This window comes from Delphinapterus leucas, chromosome 8, assembly GCF_059928025.1.
Source record: "Delphinapterus leucas isolate spDelLeu-1000000601 "Yukka" chromosome 8, BTC_Dleu_Yukka2, whole genome shotgun sequence".
In the NCBI taxonomy this organism is placed as follows: Eukaryota; Metazoa; Chordata; class Mammalia; order Artiodactyla; family Monodontidae; genus Delphinapterus; species Delphinapterus leucas.
In genome coordinates this window covers 28,248,790-28,265,766 of record NC_143136.1, presented here as the reverse complement: position 1 = coordinate 28,265,766, position 16,977 = coordinate 28,248,790, and the positions used below count along the sequence as shown (strand labels likewise).

Genomic DNA, 16,977 nt, shown 5'->3' with positions numbered 1-16,977 from the left:
GCAGGCGGACTCTCAACCACTGCGCCACCAGGGAAGCCCTGTGTTTTAATTTTTAACTTCACTTATTCATTGCTGTTATATAGGAAAGTGACTGACTTTTGTATATTAACTTTGCATCATGCAACCTTGCTATAGTTCTGGGAGTTTTTTTTGGTTGATTCTTTCAGATTTTTACATAGATGACCATGCCATCTGTGAAGAAAGACAGTTTTAATTCTTCCTTCCCATTCTGTATTCCTTTTATTTCCTTTTCTTATTACAGTAGCTAGTGCTTCCAGTATGATTTTGAAAATAAGTGTTAAGAGAGGACATCCTTGCCTTGTTCCTGCCTGAGCATTTGACAGAGTTGCCATTTATTGATATGGGGAAGAGGGGAGGAACATTTAGACATGTTGAATTTGATATACCTTCTAGACATCCAACTGAGATATCAAATAGTTGGAGGTATACATATAGAGTTCAGGAGAGGGGTACAAGTCGGAGATATAAACTTGGGTGTTGTTATCATGTGGATGGTATTTAAAACTATGAACCTGTGTGGAGATCATCAAAAGAGTGAGTGTGGAAAGTGAGGAAGTATGGACCAGGGACTGAGACTGGGGAACTGAAGAGGAACCAGAAAAGGAGACTGAGAAGGAGAGACTAGTGATAAGGTGAAAGGGAGTCAGGAGAGTGTGTTGTCTTAGTAGCCAAGTGAAGAAAGTATTGTATTTCAGGGAAGAGGGAGTTATCCTGCTGATATGTCAAATGAGATGAGGAGTAAAAACTGATTATGGGATTTAACAATAACAGTGGTATAGACCATTTCAGTGGGTTGTTCGAGGATCTGGCGAAAGTGGAAGAAGAATTGGAGACGAGTTTTGTTATACTGAAGCAGGGGAATGCACTAGAAGAATGTGAAGTCAAGACAGTTTTTTAAAAGATGGGACAATTTCCAAGATTCCTGTTGGCACATATACAAATGTAGAGATAGCTGTGCTAGTTTACAGTATATCTCTGTGTGTTTTGAATTAGTGCTAATATTGATGTATGTCTTTAGGAAAGATGTAATTTAGTCAGTGAGTACTGTCTCTAAATAAAATTTTAGCTAGCATTCTTACCACTAGGCTACTTATTTGAATATTTGACAACAAAATTGACTAATTTTCTTTTACTTTCATTGCCACTATATCAGAATATGTGTAGGGATGATGGACTTTTAGAGAAGAAGAATGCATGGATAAAGCACATATTGGACAAGAGACTTTAATTGGTTGAATAAGACATAGTGGCAACTTTTCACTAAAAGAACATGCCAAGTCATGAAGAAGAAAAAAAAAAAAGAGGAAAAAAAACCCATGAAGAACTGGTTATTTAAAAAGCCTTGTTTATAGACTATATTTATTTGATATCAGGGTTTCTTATTAAGAATGATTTTTTTTTGCCTAAACCTGTTACAGACCTGTGAATAATTTCTTAAATTATTTTATGAGTATTTTTATGCTAGGAGAACATAGGTTTTCAACTGAGACCTGGTTTGAATGGCAGTCCTGTTATTTATTAGCTGAGTTAGACAAATTCCTTAATCTCTGACTCTTGATTTCTTTATCTGTAGAATGGATCTAGTTGTACATATTCAGTAGGATTCTGTGAGACCAAATGAGGGAAAATACATCCTGGGAGGGACTTGAACACATTGTAGATGCTTCTGCCTTTTATCCTTTATATAGAAGCTAAAATTGAGTTTCATTTTTTCTGTGTAGAAGCTAACTAAATTTCTAGTTAAAATTTATTTATAAGTAAAAGCTTGCTTGCTGCTATTGATATTTCATTTGCAAGTCACTTATCTGGTAACTTATTGATATTACACTTACCTAATGATTGACTGTGAACTTAGAAATACAATTTTTTCCTGTGTTAAAAAAAAAAAGGATATTTTGTAAGTACTTATATACCAAGAGAGGAAATAAATTTTCACTACTTTTTCTATTGATCAAATTCAAAATATAATAATAATTGAGGACAATATTTTTAACATAGGTCTACTAATAAGAAGAAAGGAATTCTTTTTCGGGGGGTGATTTTGCTGAGTTGGGGTTGAAAATTAGGGGGTTTCTTGTCATCAGAATATTATAGATGTTCAACCAAAAAAAAACTCGTTAGTTCAGTGGTTATGCAAAAAGTTTTTGGATTGTGGGCCATAATTTCCCATGCCTGATCTGCAAGATTTTTTCTGCATTTAGACTGTGATGCTTTGTATTCATCAATTAAAAAAAAGAAAACACCCTAATTTTCAGCATTTTAAGAAGAGTTTGTATTTATTTCATTTGAGATATTACTGCTGTATGAACTAAATCTATAATTTTTTTCCTGTAGTTTTTTCATAATGACTTTTTTTTTAAACATCTTTATTGGGATATAATTGCTTTAGAATGATGTGTTAGTTTCTGCTTTATAACAAAGTGAATCAGCTGTACATATACATATATCCCTATATCTCCTCCCTCTTGCATCTCCCTCCCACCCTCCTTATCCCACCCCTCTAGGTGGTCACAAAGCACTGAGCTGATCTCCCTGTGCTATGCAGCTGCTTCCCACTAGCTATCTATTTTACATTTGGTAGTGTATATATGTCCATGCCACTCTCTCACTTCGTCCCAGCTTACCCTTCCCCCTCCCCACATCCTCAAGTCCATCCTCTACGTCTGCGTCTTTATTCCTGTCCTGCCCCTAGGTTCTTCAGAACCATTTTTTTTTTTTTTTTTAGATTCCGTATATATGTGTTAGCATATGGTGTTTGTTTTTCTCTTTCTGACTTACTTCACTCCATATGACAGACTCTAGGTCCATCCACCTCACTACAAATAACTCAATTTTGTTTCTTTTTGTGGCTGAGTAATATTCCATTGTATATATATGCCACATCTTCTTTATCCATTCATCTGTCGATGGACACTTAGGTCCATAATGACTTTCTTTTAAACTTAATTTGAAATAATTACAGACTAACATAGAAGTTGGAAATAATAGTGCAGAGAATTTCTGGATACTCTTGTCCCAGCTTCCCCAATGATAGTATCATACATAACTATCATAACTACTTTTAAAAGTGCCCTTAACATTGGCAAGTAACCATTTATTTAAAAATGAACTTTCATTGTAATCCTGTTTATTGATGAAGAACTTACAACTGTGTTTTCACTTTCTGTTTTTATTTCCAGATCAGCCAGCATTACTAACCTGTCACTGGATCGATCTGGGTCTCCCATGGTACCATCATATGAGACATCTGTCAGTCCCCAGGCTAACCGAACATATGTTAGGACAGAGACCACTGAGGATGAACGCAAAATTCTTCTGGTACTGGTCTAGTGTCTTTGACCCATTGCAACTTTTGAGCATAAAGAATGTTTATCTCACTAATTATTTTTTTAAGACAAATACAAATGAAATAGCCAGTTATCATATAAATTAAATAGAGGAAATAATTTGCTTAAGTTTTTCTTAGGATGACCTGAAATTGGTCAAGCATTCCATGCTCATATGCTACATTAATATTTTCTTGACTGCTTTCATCTGGCAAAATCAGAATTCAGATGCTTACATAATACTAGAGCTTAACTTTGAGTTAGGTCCCAGATCGCTGTTTAAACTTTGGAACATGTTTCTTATATACATGGAATACTTTTCAGACATTTAATATTATATGTTTAAGTAGGTAGTAATCAGTTGTTTATTGAATTTATCTTTGTAAAATACTGTGCTCAATCATAAGAGTGACTCAAAGAAATGGAAGATATGGCTTCTGTCCTCAGGTTTATAATTCAGAAGGTATAGAGATGAGAATAAGCATGGCATTTTTTGTGGACTGAAGTGAGGTCTATTAATTGGGAGATGTTGGGAGGGATATTAAGTTCAATTCTGTGGGCAATGAGAATGGAAAGTTATTTGGGGCTACTTGGTGGAAGGTGGTGAATTCAGTCTCTATAAGTTTTAGATTTGAACCTGTAGGTGCTGAGCAGTGTTGAGGTTTTTTTGAGCAGGGAGTAATTCCCTGATGGCCTTTCTCTAGGAAATTCACCTGGCAGTTGGGTATATGAGAGAATGGTAAGAATCTGGGTGGGGTAAAAGCTACAGAAAGTTACTTTAGATTAATGTGATTCACTGTTCCCGCCTTCTCTTTTGTTCTGTCTCCAAAGAGGGGTGTGACATTCTGTGTTTAGATAATCAGGAGACTGTAGTATGTGCCATTGACTGAAAAAAAAAATTATTTGGGATAGTTTTGTTTTTTTTTTCCTCAAGAGAAAAAGTTGTGTTTGCAATTAGATGAGCTGAGTTCAAGCTGTTCCCCATGCATGTGTCATTTCTATTAAATCATGTAAGTTAGCTATGACAAAAAAATCTGAATTGAGTTTCCTTTTATGAATCTAAAAATCACAAGAAGCAGTCTGAAAAGGTATATAGCATCCTCTCAGGAGTAATTACTTCCTCATAATGTGATTTCAGGACAGTGTTCAGTTAAAAGATCTGTGGAAAAAAATTTGCCATCACAGTAGCGGAATGGAGTTTCAGGATCACCGCTACTGGCTGAGAACTCATCCCAACTGCATTGTAGGAAAGGAGTTAGTCAACTGGTTAATCCGAAATGGACACATTGCTACAAGGTAATGGAGCTTAAGAAAGACTTTTTGATATTATTTATGAATTTATTTTTAATGACATATCATGTAGATATAAAGGGAGCAAATTTCTTGTGAGTGGGGTGCTGCTTGTTTTCTGCATTTGGTGTTTGGGGTGCTAATTACTCAACCCTCCTCCCTTCTGAGTTGTAATGAGTAAAGAATAGATGCAAGGAGCCAAATGGGGTCACAGTTCACATTATTTATTAAAAGCAGAAATGTGCAGTTAATTCCCAAAGCCCAGAGCTCTCTAGTTAAGCTGGATTGGGGAATGCAGCTAGATCCTAAGGCCACAGTAGATTCTCCTGCTACTGCTCCCTAATCTGAACTTTCAACCTGTCTTGAGAATTGGGTCCATTAACCACACCTGGAGTGTCCTACCCTGCCTCACAAATCATTTGTGAGAAAGAGACAGACAGGTCTTGTTGCCTTTCAGGGTAATGCGTCACCTGGCTTTTCTGCTTGCTTAGAAGAAACAAGTATGTAGGAAGAGAAGAAACAGCTGTAAGCAGTGAAGCCCTGGGTTCCAGTTTGGGTTGTATCTCTTTTTAGTTTTGTGCCCTTCGTCAAGTTATTCAATCTCTTAGAGACTTGACCTCTCAGCTCTAATATGAGGACAATTTGTGATCCTATGAAGAAGCTGTGAGAATGAAATAATATGGGCTAATGTGTTTGGTACATTGCCATATAAATGTAATGTGTTAATAAGTGTCTATTTCATGTATATATATAGATATACATTTTATATCTATATTTATAATATTTGGTATTGTCTTCTCATCAAAGACTGTAAGCTCCTTGAGGACAGGAGCCATGCTATTCTCAACACTTTTTACTCCTAGTAAGTACAGGGGTATGCATGCACTGAGTACTTGTAAATGTTTGTGTAATTGAAATTAGGTTTTCTTGGGACTAGTTCTCCTTTACTATGGTACATGGGAAGATCTTTTAATTTAGCTTCAAGTCTCTCTTGTTTTATCCCTCACCTATCCAAGGACCATTTGAAATTCCAACTCTGATTAGAATGGAAAAAAAATTCAGTTTGTGTCTCATCTTGTACTTGTAAAATTATTCTGACTGACTTTTAAAAGTTTTCTTTTCTCTTGGTCTTGATTCAGGGCACAAGCTATAGCAATTGGACAGGCAATGGTGGATGGACGTTGGCTGGATTGTGTCAGTCATCACGACCAGCTCTTCAGGGATGAGTATGCGCTGTACAGACCGCTGCAGGTAGTGTTCAGTGGTACCGCCAATGAGAGTATAGTGAGCTTTGTTGCCAAGTCTTCTTCATCAGTGGGAATAAAAACTAGTTGAATTACCCAAAGATACACTTTTCTAACATGTTTTCCCTGCCATTTGAGGAAAGTTAAACATTTTTACTTGATAGGTAGTGGTGATTAAAAAACCCATTGGAATCAAACACTGTTCAGTTGGTGTGGCTTCTCTTAAGCTTGGCTTTGTGATATTGTAGTTGCTTGTCATTTATCTTCAGTGCTTTTCAGTTTTACTATGTCTGTATTTTTAGGACTAAGAGGGAGGATATATAGTAAAACAATTGAAAAAACTTAATGGTACCATTGCAATAGATTTTGACTCTATAGCAGTATTCAACTGTATAGTAATGGTAAAACGGTGAATATTCTCTTTTCTGGTTTTTTTTTTTTACTTAGGAAATTGGAAATTACTTGAAGGTAGAACTTTTAAAAAAGATATACTTTCACTTTTGGTTTATGTTAATTTGATATAAATAATATTCAGTAACACCTTTGTGAACTAAAATTGAAAAATCAATGATTGATTAGAAAAGACAAATGACCCAAAACACTAGTGTGGTGTTATGTGTTAAAATCTAACAGTTGTTTTCCAGGATGTTGGCACAGGGTTAGGATAAATTCTAAGCTGTCTTTACTCTCAGGAATAAAAGATGAAATGAAACACTATAAAATCTGTATATTATGTTTTGTTCGTAATATGCTGCCTTTAAGCTTACTGATTCATAAATATTATAATTGTAAGAGTGGAGTTGCCAGCATGATGCTGGTTTACAACTTAGCTTCTATTAATTTGCTTATTTTTACATAAATTTACTTAGTGGTTAGCCTTGTACAAATATTGGGCTAGAATTTATTTGTAGTGTGACAGCCTCAACATTGTTGCCATTGAGGGTCAATTGCTTGGATCCTGTCTTGACCCTTTCAGAGTACAGAATTTTCCGAGACCCCTTCTCCGGACAGTGACTCAGTGAACTCTGTGGAAGGACACTCTGAGCCATCCTGGTTTAAAGACATAAAGTTTGATGACAGCGACACAGAGCAGATAGCTGAAGAAGGTGACGATAATTTGACCAGTGAGTTTCACTTTCTGACATTTTAGTTTTTATGAATCATTACTGTGTACGTATGATAAAATGAGTGTTTTGTTTATGTAGTTGAAACAGTCCTACTTTTAAGATTTATGGCTCCAACTAAATGTAACAACATCTGACAGCAATCCTTGTCCTAGATACAGTATTTTCTTAAGAAACCAACTTGTTAGGCTACTGGTGTTTTCAGATTTCGCCATAGTCTTTAGTTTGCAGCAGCTTAAAAATAACTCCGAGCTAATATTGCAGTAGACAACTTTCTCACCTCTTCACTATGATATCAGACCTTCTCTCTGCAGAACCTCCAACATATTTCTTCATTTTAAAAATTCATTTTATATTTAACTTGCTCAAATTTTATTAAGTCTGCACAGAAGTACATGAAAATACTGTATCCATTTTGGTATTGCACATTGGGCTTGTATATTAAAAAAAACATTTTTCTCCTTTCCTCCAATACCCTGATGAAACCCATTTTTACTCCCCTCCTCTCCCTATATTTCTTTCCCCTCCCCAACACTAAAAGATTCTGCCAGTCCTAGCAAGCGCACATCAGTAAGCAGTTTCCAGTCCACAGTGGACAGTGACTCAGCCGCTTCTATCAGCCTGAACGTGGAGCTGGACAACGTGAACTTCCATATCAAGAAGCCCTCCAAGTACCCACATGTGCCCCCTCACCCTGCTGACCAAAAAGGTAGGAGGTAGTCACCATCTGCAATCCAAACACAGGCTGGAGAGATCTCAAGCCAGCTTGTCCTTCTGGCTTCCTCTGACCCCTATGGCTGAGGGGATTTGGTATGGGTTTTGGTCCACCCCTTCTCATTTTCCCCACACCTCTTCCCCACATGTTTGTTTTTTTTTTTGGTTGGTTCTGGTTCCTTTTATTTCTTGTTTTCTACCTCAGTACCACCACACCCAGTTTAAAGCTTGTAGTCTTTAAAAGGAAACTACATCTGACTGCTTTTCCCTTAGCATAATGTGCAACTTCCAAGGTGGCATTTCTTTGCATTTATAACATGGATGTTCTGCTCTATTCATTTCTCTTTCTTCATTTAATATTTTAAAGCTTATTTGCTTATGCTATTACCCAGTAGCATAGTATTCCACTAAACCTTTCCAGATGCTTGAACTAGATTGGTGAAAAGCATTCACACATTCCAAAACATCTTTCTACTCTAATCTAAAATGCTTATTGTGCATATGCTCTATTTATAAAAAGGCTTCTTCTTTAATACAAAACACATTCATTCTTTTAGATGTCTTATTTGAGGCTTTAGTCTACTGAAAAATAATAATTCAAAGAAATTCGGTATAAAAGGAAAAATAAGGTAAACCATTACTAAAATCTAACATAGCAGTACATAGAAATGAAATGCTTTCTTTAAAAATCGATGATGATGTTTACTTTGTTGGATATAATTAAAAGGAAATTTAAATTTTAGCTCTAAAGTGGCATTAGTAAAGGTAAATAAATAAAAAATACATAATTGGGAATTCCTTGGCGGTCCAGTGGTTAGGACCCCGCACTTCACCGCAGGTGGCACGGGTTCGATCCCTGGTCAGGGAACTAAGGTCCCACATGCTGTGTGGCCAAGAAAAGGAAAAAAAACATAAGTAATAAGTAACTGTGGCATTTCATTATGTTACAGTAACTGAAAAATCATTATTCTACAGATGAAGCAATTTATTCCATGATTTCACCTGTACTTTGAATTTTTAATATTTAGCACTCTAAATTTGAATTGTCTCCTTACTTAGATGTGAAATTCCTGCCTAATTCTTTGCTGCTGCCTACTTTGAGCCTCAGAATATTATCAGAAGATAGAAGCTTTTGAATGTAAACATCTGTGCTAAAATAATTGGAAACAAATTCACATTTCTACAACAGATTTCTCATAATTGTCGATATTAGCCACTATCATCAAGATGTGGTAAAATGGCATTTAAGGGTTATAGTAATAGGTATATCTTATTTAAGAATAGAAACTTAGAGAGGGTGTGAGAAAAGAGGAGACCTGACTAGCATTGAGCACAAGTAAGATACACATCTTTATAGGAATCCTCAAAGCAGAAATTGGAAAAATGATGGCAGACATTTGGGTGAGTATGAAAGGACAGTGAAGCAGACGTGGCACTTGTGGGAGAATTAACTGTAGACTGTGGTCACATGGAGGATATTGGATTTTTGTAACATAAATGCCATGTGGTTCAGAGGTGGGATGATCTGTGGAGGGTATCTGTTCTCTGGACACTTCTGTTGGCAATCTCATTGTGCTGAAAGAAGAGTGTGAAATACATTTTTGACTTGCTGGTGATTTCATCTCTTGCAAAGTTAAGGAACTTTTGAAAGTCATGAAGAAAGTGACCTGTCATCGCGCAACTGATAATAGCAAAAGGTGGACTGCTGAGCACAGTCAGGCACTTGCTTTAGGAAACCTAACTTCATAATGCTGGGGGAAGAATGGGAATAGAAGGCTCCGATATGACGTTTTTACAGTACAACCTCAAACTGCATTTATAAGGAAAATTAAAGGGGCAGCACCTGCAGTTGAAAAAAAAACCCATCATGACTCCTCTGGCAACTTTCTGATCTCAACCTTTAAAAATTTTTTTCTAGAAAAATTGTGAGAGGAAACCTTCATATGAGGATCAGTCTGAAAGAGGGCCCAGTGCTTTTAGAAAAGTGGCAGGATAGCAGAAGTCCAGACTGCACTGAAGATTGGAGGAAATGCCAAGGATATCTTGGGAAAGATTTTTAAAATTGTGATGCAAAGAAAGAAAAATTAGGCCAGTTATTTGGAGAAGTTGATACAATATTAATTGACCTTTTTTTTTTTTTTTTAACCTCTGTCAAGATAATCTTAACCAGGAAAGAACACTCTCTGTTAAGAGGACGTGAAGTCCAAAATAATGAAGAGTTAGAGGATGCCTCGTTGTTGTTTTTTTTCCCTTCTAGTTTTACTGAGATATAATTGACATAAAGCACTGTGTAAGTTTAACGTGTGCAGCATAAGTTTAGTGAACATCCATCGTCTCACATAGATAGAAGATTAAAGAAATAGAAAAAATTCTTTTCTTTGTGATGAGAACTCTTAGAATTTACTCTCTTGACAACTTTCATATATGACATACAGCAGTGTTAATTGTATTTATTGTGTTGTACATCCGTCCCTAGTACTGGAAGTTTCTACCTTTTGACTGCCTTCGTCTAATTTCCCCTTCCCCACCCCCTTCCTCTAGTAACTGCCAATCTGATCTCTTTTTCTGAGTTTGTTTTTGAAGTATAATTGACCTCCAACTGTTACACATCATAGTGATTCCATATTTCTATACATTTTGAAATGATCACCAGTTAAGCCTAGTTACAGTATGTCACCGTACAAAGATATTACATAGTTATTGACTATATGCCCCACCTTGTATATTTTACACCCATGACTTAGTTATTTTGCAACTGAAAGTTTGTATCCCTAATCTTCCTTACCTATTTCTTTTCTCCTTCCACCCCCCTCCCCTCTGGCAACCCCTGTTTGTTCTCTGTATCTGTAACTCTCTTTCTTTTCTGTTCTGTTTCTTCATTTGTTTTGTTTTTGAGATTGCACAAATAAGTGAAATCATACAGAATTTGTCTTTCTCTGACTCATTTCACCTAACATAATACCCTCTAGTTCCACCCATGTTTTCAGAAATGGCAAGATTTTATTCTTTCTTGTGGCTGAGTAATATTACGTTGTATATGTGTACACACACACACACACACTCACACTCACACACCCACCTACCCCAGAAAGAAGGTAATTATTAGATTGACCTCTTAGGTCATTTGCAACCTTGAGAGCCTGTATTTGAGGACCGTATAAATCCCTTAATAAACATTTCTGGCTTTCACAGTTCTCTCTTGTTAGTTTTTAGCATACTAACAGGAATTTTTCTTTTTTCTATTTTTCTTGTGAAGTTGAGATACAATAAATTATTTTTTTCTTCACTGTAATTACAAGGAACTCTGGTTACCAGAAAATAAAGGTCGTCAGAGTGACCTAGTTAGGGAAGTGAAAGACTTCCTCTGCTTCTGGTTTTCATTTCTCTTAAATAAAAATGAGAATGGGTGCTTTTTATCTTTCCATTAAAGTTAAAGGTAATACTTATTAAATCTTTTCTTTGGGATCATCTGCTAGCTTTTAAGGCTGAGGAAATTTGAATTTATAAAATTGATTGAAATAGCTATACTTAAAAAAAAACTGGTCGGGCTTCCCTGGTGGTGCAGTGGTTGGGAGTCCGCCTGCTGATGCAGGGGACACGGGTTCGTGCCCCGGTCCAGGAGGATCCCACATGCCGCGGAGTGGCTGGGCCCGTGAGCCATGGCCGCTGGGCCTGTGCGTCCGGAGCCTGTGCTCCGCGGTGGGAGGGGCTGCAGCAGTGAGAGGCCCGTGTACCACAAAAACAAACAAACAGAAAACTGGTCATGTTTTTTATGTTACATAAGCAAACCCCTCATTTTCAGAAACTTGTAAAACTGAGACAATGCGATCTTCTGGTTTGATTAATTTTTCATTATTGGTCTTGGAGAGTTATGCAATTAAAATATATTTTATTCTGTGTTGGACGCAGGATTCTGAACCATTCTTGGAAAGTTAGCAAGTAGAACCTAGAGAAGAAGGTGAAAATCGTGGCTTCCGCAAACCTCTAGACCTAATTTCCGATTTATAGGGAAACGGGGTATAAGAGCAATTTAAACAGCACCATGAGGAAACAATCCATCAAATCCAGAATGTGGGATGTTCACCAGGACATTTGGCCTGGGTTCTTTCAAAATTCAATATCATGAAAAAAAAAAGTAGGAAGTCTACTTTGGACTAAAAGAGAATAAAGAGAATGTAATGTATGAACCTTAATGGATCCAGGTTTGAGGGGGAAAAAAACATTTATTAAAGCATTTTGGGAATAGATAAATTTGAATATGGACTAACTCAATGATATTAAGAAATTGTCAGTTTTCTTAAGTGTGTAAATATTACGGCTATAGAGGAGAATGCCCTTATTTTTAAGAGATGCATGCTGAAGTATTAGTGGTAAAATGTCATGATATGTATAATTTCAAATGGTCTGGAAAAAAGCACACATATAGAGAGAAATCAGATATGGCAAATCATTAACAATTGTTCAGTCTAGGTGGAGGGTATACAGGATTTTCTGTATGTTTGAAATTTTTTCATAATAAAATGGGGAAAATCCATCGCTTCTGGAATTTTATATATATATGTATATATATCCTTTAGTATGAAGAGTAAAGCTTGTAAAGCCTCTACATTAGTTGAACGAATGGGGTAGACATTATTAATTTCTGTGCGGGAGGTATAGGAATAAAGTATAACATCTGTTTTCACTGGTCCATATAATACTTGATTTTATTGTATCTGACATGGCACACTTGAACTTTCTAAATTTTTTCCTCCACTTTCTTGTTTGAAGAATGAGCATATTGGCTTATAGACACATTGACTTTTGAAGCCTATTTGTTTATAAATAAACTCTACCTGCAAAGAATTTTGTGGAGAACCTTTACCTTAAAGGGCTTAAAATGCATTGTGGTTAAATTTGCACGGTAGAAAGAACCTCATTTGAGCTATGCTTGGTCACAGACCTAGAGAAAAGGTCATGGGGAAGTAAAGAGTAAGTTTCACTTGTAAGAAAAATATTTACTATTCTAAAAGTTCTAAAAGAACACATTCACAGTGTGTTCAGAAGTTATCTTTCAGCAACTATTTGGAAGTATTTGGTTAGAATTTTTGAAAATTAAAACTCTAAAAACTAATATAAATCCTTACGAGTTACATCTTTATTCCCTGCCATTGTCACTTTTGTATTAATTTATTTTATAGCTTATATTCTGAAATTTAAAAAACCCCACCTTATATTGTGTTATGAGGTGGCTTCTCTATCTGAACTCATTGTTAAATAATACAGTTGTACATGAGAAAAAGTAACTTTTTAGGCTTGTCATGAAAATTACTGACAATCTCAGTTTTCATAAACAAGTTCAGTTTTGATAAGGGAAAAATGATCTGTTAAAGATTATCTGTCATTACTGTTTCAAGGTTCTGTTGAGTTATTAATTTAAGTCTGTCAAGTTTAGTATGAAGTGTGCAGAACAAGTTATAAAGCATCATTTTAGCCCAAAGTTTTCGTGACTTGGCTGTGTACTGATGGGTTTAGTATGGGTAATACTTTGTGTGTGGGTGTGTTTTCTGTATAATTATGCTGGCATGTTATAGTCATAAGCTTCTCCTTTCCTTCCTCCTCTCTCTCCTCTCTCCCTGCTATGCAGAGTATTTGATTTCTGACAATGGAGGACAACAGCTCTCAATAAGTGACGCCTTCATCAAAGGTAATTTTATCAAAAGCTATACATGGGATGGTGTCTCTTTTGTTCATGGGGATATACTTGGGGCTTAGCACATTGATAGGTGCAGACTAGGTACTGACAATGTATTTGATTATTGTAGTATCATGGGAACACAGGTTTTAATATGTGTAGTAACTTTGAGAGTGTTGAGAACCAAAAATGTAAACTTGGACTTGGTTTGAAAGAAGGTCTCTGATCTGAAAAGTAATTGTTTAAAAGCTTTTAAATAGATTTTGAATTTTATTCATTTAAAGGCATGAATAGCTTATGCTTTCCTATATCATGAGTATAGTATTAAGTATTGATATACGTATCATCAGTGATTGTCAAGCTTATCAAAAAGCCTATAGGCAGATCTCATCCAATTGAGGATGCTGCTTGCCCTGGGGAGTTGGGAAGACAAGTGGACAGAAGAGATAAAGAGATAATGCTGATCATTTCCCTGGAGACAAGAGGAAGTACAAGCCTTTTCTAACTGTGACCCTACTTAGCTTGCTGTGGAGTGAAGACACACTTACTTAATTGGTCCATAACACTCTACAGCTTAGGCCTCAGATAATGGGAGGGTTTCACATAAAAGAGAGAAGGTAGGGCAAACTGGTACAAAGGCAGCCACTTGCAGCTGGTGTCATAACTTAGCAGTGTTTCTAAATTCACCTCCAAGCATCTGGTTCAACTAGATGTTTATAGACCAGGGGTTTAAATAATTGAAATGTGCCATTTTTGTACTTCACTTGTCATGGACACTTGCTTTACTGTGTAAGCTGCTGGAATGTTTAGTTGAAAGTTTTTTTGTTTGTCTAGTTTGCTTTAAGAGGGGAAAGATTTGACAATTTTTGTAAGCATTTCTCACCTCTTTTCTTTCCATTTATTCAATCACATTTTTCAACATTTAGTGAGCATCTTTTTTTGCAAAGCATGTAGTATTATCTGTTATTTTTTTGGTCTTGATCCATTAACAAAATTTTACATAAATTGCTATTTACCGTGTTTTAATTTCTTTACAGTTAATTTTTAGGTCTGACTTGTAAAAGTTTTGCCAATTAAAAAGAAAGCCTTTTGTTCCTGTATTGAAAAAGAAACACTAAAAAGATTGTCTGAGTAGACTTTCTATACTGTCATGTACTAGTTCAGACATATAAGGGCTGAGCTTTTCTCTTTAAAGTTCAGCACCCACACTATCACATGTTCTGCTTGCATTCTGACTTCTATTGAATGCAGTTTTCAGTTTGTGATTTTATAGGAAAAATAAAGCACCTCGTTTTGTTAATGTCCCCAAATAAGTAAAAAGAGTGTAAAAAAAATCTCATTTGCTTTTCAGAAGCTGTATTTATAATTATTTTCTTGAGAGTCCTGGTTGCTTATGTAAATTTACTTTTCACACTTCTGTCTCTGATTTTGTCTGTTGAGAATATTGATGATCTAACTCAGAGTTCATTTTTTTATTTACGAATTTAAACATGTCCTTGCTTTTTTTACACCAACAATTGAATTGGCTAACTTAAAAAATGTAAAAACGTTAAGTTGGCAATTTCTAAATCTACGAGTGGATGGTATAAAACGTGACAATGAAGTATAATTTCTTATTTTACACTTAGAATCCTTATTTAACCGTCGAGTTGAGGAAAAATCCAAAGAGCTGCCTTTCACACCTTTGGGTTGGCATCATAACAACCTGGAGCTGCTGAGGGAGGAGAATGGAGAGAAACAAGCCATGGAGAGGTTGCTGTAAGGCAGTGAGCTTTTTAATTTTAATTCTCCATTTTTATAATCTTCAGTGACTTGATAGGCATGTGCATAGTTCTTCCTTAGAGAGTCAAAAATACTAACATTACTTAGGAAATAAAGCCTGTTCTGATGAAATTTCTTATAAAAAAGTGTCCTAAATTGTCCTTGTCTGTCCCCATTGTCATTTATGTGTTAAAGTTTAATCATATTAAATGGGTCATCTTAGTTGAGGATATTCACAGATTTTCTTTATGTGAGAAATCATTAAGGTGCAGATATGCAGAAAGAATAAAATTGACCGAGAAAATCTCATCTGTGAGCCATAATTAGTGTGCTTATTTCTTTGTAGACTGTGTTGTATCTTCAAAACTGTTGTCTCTGGCAGTATTAACTATGCAGACTTCTTTCCTGTAACATTTTTGTAGCTCAGCTAATCACAACCACATGATGGCACTACTCCAGCAGTTGCTCCACAGTGAGTCATTGTCACCATCTTGGAGGGACATCATTGTATCACTAGTCTGCCAGGTTGTTCAGACAGTCCGACCTGATGTCAAGAACCGGGATGATGACATGGATGTCCGTCAGTTTGTCCACATCAAAAAAGTGAGCTCTGCTAATGCTTTCCTAATGCTAGGAATTGATGAGATGGGCCTGATAATAATTTGTCTCTTAATGGTAATCTGAAAGGGTCATTACCAGGAGGGGTGCTAGGTGAGGAGGGGGAAGTTTTTCTGCCTGCTCTATTTGTTAGCAGTGCACTTAAGGGTCATAGAAGCCACTGTTAGGAAGTGAGAGGCGAATGGGGGTGGGGGGTAAGTTGGGCTTGCAATGAGTTGGGAACCCAAACTTTCTTGCTTCCTCTTCTTGATGGGTCATCTATGAGAAGTCCTCTTCCTACAGATTACTGTCACTGTTCTGAGTAAAAGCAGTGGGTAATTGCTTTATTTAGAGAGTAGTGGAGTTTTGCCTGTATTTTTTGCCTATGATATGTAACTTAATAGTGGTCTTAATTGACATCTGGCATCAAGTACCAGGTAGTATGTTAGAGTGTTGATGATCATGCTAAGAGGCCTTTCATTATTGGTTGAAAGGAAGAAATGCATCCTGGAACTTTTTGTACTTATTTGGAAATAAATAATAGAATTCATTTGACTGGATTCTAAGGATGTATCATTGAATTTTATTGTTTTCTTAATTGTTTCATTAGATCCCAGGTGGAAAGAAGTTTGATTCTGTGGTTGTCAATGGGTTTGTTTGTACCAAGAATATTGCACATAAAAAGGTAATGTGATTCAGTTCAACAGTGAAGTTCAGCAAACTATGACTGTGTGCCAAGCTAACAAGCTGGGGGTACCTTAATCATGGAAGAAAAGGAGATTGGACATTGAGGGGTGACTAGCAGTGTCTCCCGTAGGGAGAGTTGGGGGTTGAGGGAGAGTCTCCCAGAGCCGATGATGATTGGGACTTGTACAGTGGGAACTCATCAGACAGAAGAAGGCTTCCCAACCAGCAGGCTGACAGGACACTGGTATCATTTCTGCCTTCACCCCACTGCATCTCAGGGAGACAGGATTTTCTAACAGACTGGAGTCCTTCCAGAGGCCTACCATTTGACAACTTTGTTCTTCCTCATAGGGCTGAGCTCAGAATTATCACTGGAATTCTGTTATCCTTCTTCCCTTTTATCTCTACCGTCAACCCTGAGGCTCTTTCTAGCACTAGCACAGAGAGTAGGGTGAAATAACCTGGTGGACTAAGGAAACTCTGAGATCCTAAGGTGCAAGATGGGAAATGGCAGGAGATGGGGCTGGAGGAAGCAGGCA

At 36.5% G+C, this 16,977-nt stretch overlaps 1 protein-coding gene across 3 annotated transcripts in view; it reads left to right on the top strand.

Annotated features, from left to right (window-relative positions):
- The window catches only part of PIKFYVE (phosphoinositide kinase, FYVE-type zinc finger containing), a 77,542-nt gene that overhangs the window by 21,801 nt on the left and 38,764 nt on the right, over positions 1 to 16,977 (top strand). For all 3 annotated transcript variants that reach the window (XM_022567543.2, XM_089916436.1, XM_089916435.1), the window contains exons 9-17: positions 3,201 to 3,339; positions 4,486 to 4,643; positions 5,777 to 5,888; positions 6,858 to 7,005; positions 7,547 to 7,714; positions 13,346 to 13,405; positions 15,022 to 15,151; positions 15,577 to 15,757; positions 16,362 to 16,436. In XM_022567543.2, coding sequence (XP_022423251.2) covers positions 3,201 to 3,339; positions 4,486 to 4,643; positions 5,777 to 5,888; positions 6,858 to 7,005; positions 7,547 to 7,714; positions 13,346 to 13,405; positions 15,022 to 15,151; positions 15,577 to 15,757; positions 16,362 to 16,436 — 1,171 coding nt within the window. The remainder of the gene's footprint in view (positions 1 to 3,200; positions 3,340 to 4,485; positions 4,644 to 5,776; positions 5,889 to 6,857; positions 7,006 to 7,546; positions 7,715 to 13,345; positions 13,406 to 15,021; positions 15,152 to 15,576; positions 15,758 to 16,361; positions 16,437 to 16,977) is intronic.